This window comes from Octopus bimaculoides, chromosome 14, assembly GCF_001194135.2.
Source record: "Octopus bimaculoides isolate UCB-OBI-ISO-001 chromosome 14, ASM119413v2, whole genome shotgun sequence".
Taxonomy (NCBI): domain Eukaryota; kingdom Metazoa; phylum Mollusca; class Cephalopoda; order Octopoda; family Octopodidae; genus Octopus; species Octopus bimaculoides.
Genome location: NC_068994.1, coordinates 57,990,278 through 57,996,696, shown reverse-complemented (window position 1 = coordinate 57,996,696; position 6,419 = coordinate 57,990,278). Strand labels below are relative to the sequence as shown.

Genomic DNA, 6,419 nt, shown 5'->3' with positions numbered 1-6,419 from the left:
TATATATATATATATATATATATATATATATATATATATGTTAGTGTGTGTCTGTGTGTGCACACACACACACACACAAACACACCAAACACATACATACATAGGCATATAGAAGCTTTCATAATACAAACACAATATATACTTGTCTTCATATATACACACCATGTATTATTCTATTTCTACATACAACATAGGCTGTCTTCACTTAAACCACCACACACTGGCCTTTATATACACTCAGCAATTTCTCACGTCAATATATACCCCAGCACGAGTTGGCTTTTGTATAATTTCACCATTCACTGGCTCATATATGCCTTTACTATATACCTGACTCTAATATATTCACATATACACACAGACACACACACTAATCAATATATAAATCTATCAAGTTGAACAGTAAGCATATCAATCTTACTGTCCAGCTAAACATTACCTACATTATAACCCCATCTGGGAGGGGCTGTGCATCCCTCCTACATCTCTCACCAATAAACAGGGGTTACAACTTACGTTTACACAGGCCACCATTTTCAGGAGCTCCAAAAAATCCTTTCTGGCATCGATCACATGTCTCACCTGAAGAAAACAGAGAGAAGAAGAGAGGTAAGGTGTGTGGGTAGGTAGGGGGAAAGTCAACAGAGGTGTGTGCATGTGTGATATTAGTTAGGGAGACATGTATAAGCAAGGGATATATATAAAGCAAATACATAGATATATATGTATGTAGATGATTCATAATCCAAGCTGTGTCCTTAGGAAGAACATCTGCATATTCCGGGACTCCAAAGTTGTATGTAGATGTTACAAGTGTGAGGCAGGCGTAAGTGTTGAAAAATAATGGTAAATAATATTTGTATTAATTGGTTCTCTGTATGTAGAATTTCTTACATGTTTTTCCTATGTACCATTTTGTAAGACTTATTAGCAAATAAAACATGTAATGGTGAATAACTAATACCAAAAAATATTTCCAATCTCCGGTTTTGATAAATATATACATATATGTTAGTTATTCAATTTGTTCATTCAGAGAACCATTCATAAATGGGGACCTCACAGCATGTATATTTATTAGCATGGAGTATATATATATATATATATATATATATATATATCCTCAACTGTTACAAGAGTGAAGGGGATGCCTAAAACAGATGTAATTACAGAGATACCAAACTGCATATGAGCAAGCATATGCATAAGTGACAACAGGTATAAATGGGGGGGAGGGCCATATATATGAGAGAGAGAGAGAGAGACATATGTGTATATTTACCTGTGGTATTATTTTGACATTCTATACAAATGTTTGTACTCTCATTACAGATGCTATGGCCATTGCACTGGCATACTAGAAGGGGAGAAAGAGAAAAAAAGAGAATTAAAATACGCAAACAACAACAACACACTTGTGTTTCTTGTACCAAAAGCCACGTGTTGACCCAAAAGAATTAAAAACTATTTATGAATAGAAATATAGGCAAGATGATCCATAGGGCAAGTTCTAAGTAATGGTTAATTTATACTTTATTAATGAGGTTCAATAAGCCTGAAACCCATCACCATACTACCAATGTTACACTAACACTCCACTCTACATTGCTCACATTTTCATTTTAAACTGCAGGATTGTCTCCCCTGCAGTTTTAGACCAGAATTAGTCATTAATATAATACTTCATTATTAAAGATGCAACTTTAATTATTCACAACTCTCGGTTCACTACTGTAAATATGTTAGCAGTATTTGTATTGATCAAAGGTAGCTTCACCTACAAGACAACCAGCATTGAATTGGGGTTCCTACTCACAAGAAGAGAAAGAAGGAAAAAGTGACCTTAACTAAATGGAAGGGTAAACTGATGCATATACAAAACATACCAGATGACCCCACGAACAACACACAAAAATATAACAAAGCAAAACAAAAGAAAGGTGTATGGGAAAAGAAATAAGCAGCTTCTTACGTGGACACTGTACAAAATACCACCTGGAAAGTGGACAGGTGGACAACGTATGAGAATTCCAGGGAAGTTTAGCCGGACCAGACATACCACCTTCCATACAATGACCAAGGCCTGTGTTACTCACATCATGGCACCAACCACAAATTGGATTCATCTGACATTCCTTGCAAGTTCTGATGTCTGAACAACGGTTTTCTGTAATAGGATCAAAAGACGTGTGTCAAAGGAGGAACATACAACATGGGTAGCAATGGCAGGTGAAAATGTGTGTGTGTGTGCGTGTGTGTGTGCCAGTCAGTATGTGAGTGACAATGTGTGTGTTTGTATCAGTGTGCAAGTTGATCCACTTGACTAAAAATTGTTCAAAGCAGTGCCCCCAGCATGGCCACAGTCTAATGACTGAAAGAAGTAAAGGATAGAAGATGTCCGAACTCCTGAAGGTTTCAAAGAGGCTACAGACCCTAACACTCCCAAGGAATATACGAAAAAGAAAAAGCAAAGAGTCGACTTACTTGTACAGAGGTTTTTGTCTGTATTCCATTTGGTACATTGACCGTAGAGGAAAGACACTACATAAGAGTTCATATCAACGCAACGCTGTGCACTGCTGCACCACATGCATTCATCTTTTGTGCAGTTTTCACAAGTTGTATGAGATGGACAGGGGACTTTGCATTTCTGAGTAACTGCCTTTGCATCTAGGAAATGGTAAAGAAAAAAAAAAGAAAATATTTACACAGGTAAAAAATTAAAAATTAAGAGATTAAGGGAGATTAAAACAGTTGAAAAACGGATTGGCTGAACCAGGTGAAAATACTCACTGTTTTTCTCTTTATATACACAAGATTTGTTATTCTCAATCCAAAAACAATTTGGCTCAAGTTGACAAAGAGCACAACTGTGGAGGAAAGAACATTCTACATCCACAGGGCAATCTTTGATATCCTTTGTCTGAAATAATCAAAAAATTCCCATTAGAAACCATTTTCTCTCTTTGTACTTGTACTGCACCTGAGCATTATACACAATCATTTCATTATCATCCGATTTAAATTTGGTGCTTTACAATGTCTAGCATTATTTTTCACTGAAAATTTTATTTCATTTATAAAAATGATTTTAGAATTACTATAAAAGTTGTGAAAAAAAACAATGAGTGTGTGTGTGTGTGTGTGTGTGTGTGTGTGTGTGTGTGTGTGTGTGTGTGTGTGTGTAGGATATTGTTGACAAAGCATGCAATCAAGTTATGGCATGCAGGAAGACAATTTTTTTATCTAATAATATTAGAACAAAATGCATCATTATTAAAAAGTGATTAACACAATCATTTATTAATGGTTTCCTGACAACATTTCTAATGAAATACACTATTATTATATTTGAATTAATTATGAGAATCAAGAGTTTAAAAAAATATCTTTTTATTATTAAAATTTTTGCTCAGAACAGTACGAAAGGTTCGTAAATAAAATTTTGATGGAAGGTTTGAATTTTAACATAAACAAATTGAAAGACCAAGTTTTATTTAACATAACCAGAAACGTTGAGAGTCTCTTGTTGATGGGTATGAAAGGGGTTAAATCAAAGGGATTAAAACAAAAATAACAACAACTCCGCAAGCAGTTAACCTAATGTTATACAGTGGATATTATGTAGGCATGCTGTAGAGTTTATGCTATACACATTACATAACACTATAGAGACAGGACAACAGGGGTGAGGAGATGAAATACGGGTGGGCGGCAGTAGTGTTGTGTGTGCATTTATGTGTTTATATATACACACACATGTACAGAGGTAATATCTCGTCTTCTGTAATATAAGTTGCGGTGTGGAAAAGTGCAGAGTGAAGACATAAGGGGGTGGAGAGGTCATAATGCATAGAGCGAAGGTGGGGTTATGGTATTGAGTGGGGTGAATGGTGTCTTTGTCTTGGGTGGGTGGGGGAGGGGAGAAGGGCAAGTGGTATGGTATTTTGAAAGCAGAACATGAAGAGCAAAGCTGGGTACTAATATTCTGAAAGATGAATGAAGACGGAGATGTGCTGGGGTATATAAAGGTTGTGTATTTATAGGAAATCCTGTAGAGCAATGATTCTCAACCCCTTATTTCTCTATAGACCCCTTTGGTTCCTATTTTACCTGGATGGGTCCTCATAGCCATTCAAGGCTTTAAAAAATGTTTATATTTCTATAATATTATAAGGAATTCATCATCACCATCGTTTAACGTCCATTTTCCATGCTGGCATGGGTTGGACGGTTCGACTGGGGTCTGGGAAGCCAGAAGGCTGCACCAGACTCCAGTCTGATCTGGCAATGTTTCTACAGTTGGACGCCCTTCCTCACACCAACCACTCTGAGAGTGTAGTAGGTGCTTTTTACATGTCACTGGCACAGGGGCCAGAGGGGGCTGGCATCGACCACAATTGAATAGTTGTAAAAGAAGGTACTTGATACTTTTCCAAAGTGCCACATTATATGACCAAGCTCAAACTCAGAAACAAAACTTGACAATTCAGAAACACAGGAGAAGAAGAAGAAGAAGTGGACAAAAAGGGATCTTTAAATTAAATACTAACAAGATGCTTAAAGTTAGAACATGCACAAACACATGCAAGATATCAGAATATTTTAACCTGTTTTGTTACCATATTTCTGTTGAGATGCTCTGTGTTTCTTTCAATTAATTTTAGATATAACAAAGAATTTAGTAAAATAACTTAGTTATCATTAGGCTAGTGTTAGGAACATAAATTGTGACTAAGGTTTGGTGGAAGATTTTAATTCAGAACTTTTGAAACAAGACATTTGTACTACAGTCAGAGACAGTTTCAGCCGGATTGGTATCAAAAGGGTTAATAACACATTCTAAAGAAACCTTCAGCATATGTTCGGTACAAGAACAGGACACACAAACATCCGCATACAGAATGACATATATACAAATTTATACAGAGACAAAATACATATAAACAAGTTGGGGGGGGGGGGGTCGAGCCCTGCCAGCAAGGTCACGCACTGTTTATCTTCATACGAAATCACCATGTTGTGCACATATGGTTGTGATGCATGTGCCTGGTGTACCCTTATCAGACAGGTAGTCATGATGGATATATTGGGTTTCATATATTTGTACCTCAGTGTCACTTAGATGGCATGCACTGCTCTCTCACTCAATAATAATAATGTTTTTTCAGCATAAGCACAAGGTCACAAACTGGTGGAGCATGGCAGAGTTGTACAGTTAATTAAATCACCTCTGGTAACCACAGGTAACTTACTGATTCCCATTTGATTTCAGATAGTAAAGGAATATAACTAAATACCACAAGGCAATTTTAGTGCAGGTGAGGAGAGAACACCTAATAGGCAAGTTAGCCTAGTAATTGCAGGTAAGGTGGGAATACCCAATAGATAAGTTATTCTAATAGTCCCGGGTTAGAGGATAACACCTGATAGTTATCCCAGTAACCACAAGTAAGGGGATATCACAAGGAAAAATTGTTATCATCAGATGGTTTTAAGTCCAGAACCAAGAAAAGTGGTGAGTCTGAGACTAGAGAAAGATGATGATGATGATGATGATGAACAAATGAAACGAAAACGGTAAAATGTAGCTTAGTTGAATCCCTTAAATGTGAAATATACAGCAGCAGCAGCTAACGTGTGTGTCCTCTATGTGGTCATTGAAACAAACAGAACTCGGAGTCTGGTCTTTTCTATGCATCTTAAAAAGAGGAAGGACACATTGAATAACGTTGTCCTGGATATATTATTTGAGTAAGACAGGTTGGTCATGGGTAGAATGTTTTAGATTACAGGTCTGTTTAATCAAGCCGACCTAGGGCTGAACAACAACAACAACAACAACAACAGCAGCAGCAACAGCAACACTAAGCCATTAAGAAAATCTCTACTTGGTCACTCAACCTGTGAGAAATAACAGCCAACTCTGGCTCATGTCACACTATGTTCTTCAGAAAAGGACAAGTCTGAAGGAGAGAGACAGGATGGTCAAGGCTGGAAGAATACCTTTTGACCATCCATCTGACCTGACACTAAACAACAACAACAACGACGACATTGGCAACAGCATGAAACAACAAGGCAATGTTTAACAGACATGGAAGGGAAGGTAACATTCCATTAGTAAGAAGAACAAAAAAAATATCAAGAGTTAGTGAGGGAGGTAAAGAGAAAGAATAAGAAAGAGAGAGAAAGTGTTAGAGAGAGAGAGAGCGAGAGAGAGATAGAGAGAGAGGCTGAGGTGCATGAAAGAGAGAGGGTATTTGTTAGAGCCTACCTTTACAGCCTGGTGTTGTATGTGCTGCACTATGAAACCATTACCCAGTTGGAAAATGGTTTGAATTCGGGATTGTGGCACGTCTGTGTCCACCTGCAAAAGCGAGAAGTGCTGGGTCTCACCAAAGTCTGTTTGGCTTTGG

The 6,419-nt window shown here is 37.3% G+C and overlaps 1 protein-coding gene across 1 annotated transcript in view; it reads right to left on the bottom strand.

Moving 5' to 3' along the window:
- LOC106868615 (attractin-like protein 1) overlaps positions 1 to 6,419 on the bottom strand; it is an 82,747-nt gene that overhangs the window by 44,412 nt on the left and 31,916 nt on the right. Inside the window, exons 14-19 of the mRNA XM_052972611.1 lie at positions 6,278 to 6,370; positions 2,794 to 2,923; positions 2,485 to 2,670; positions 1,973 to 2,167; positions 1,283 to 1,357; positions 517 to 582 (exon numbers count right to left, since the gene is read on the bottom strand). Of these exons, the coding sequence (XP_052828571.1) occupies positions 517 to 582; positions 1,283 to 1,357; positions 1,973 to 2,167; positions 2,485 to 2,670; positions 2,794 to 2,923; positions 6,278 to 6,370 (745 nt within the window). The remainder of the gene's footprint in view (positions 1 to 516; positions 583 to 1,282; positions 1,358 to 1,972; positions 2,168 to 2,484; positions 2,671 to 2,793; positions 2,924 to 6,277; positions 6,371 to 6,419) is intronic.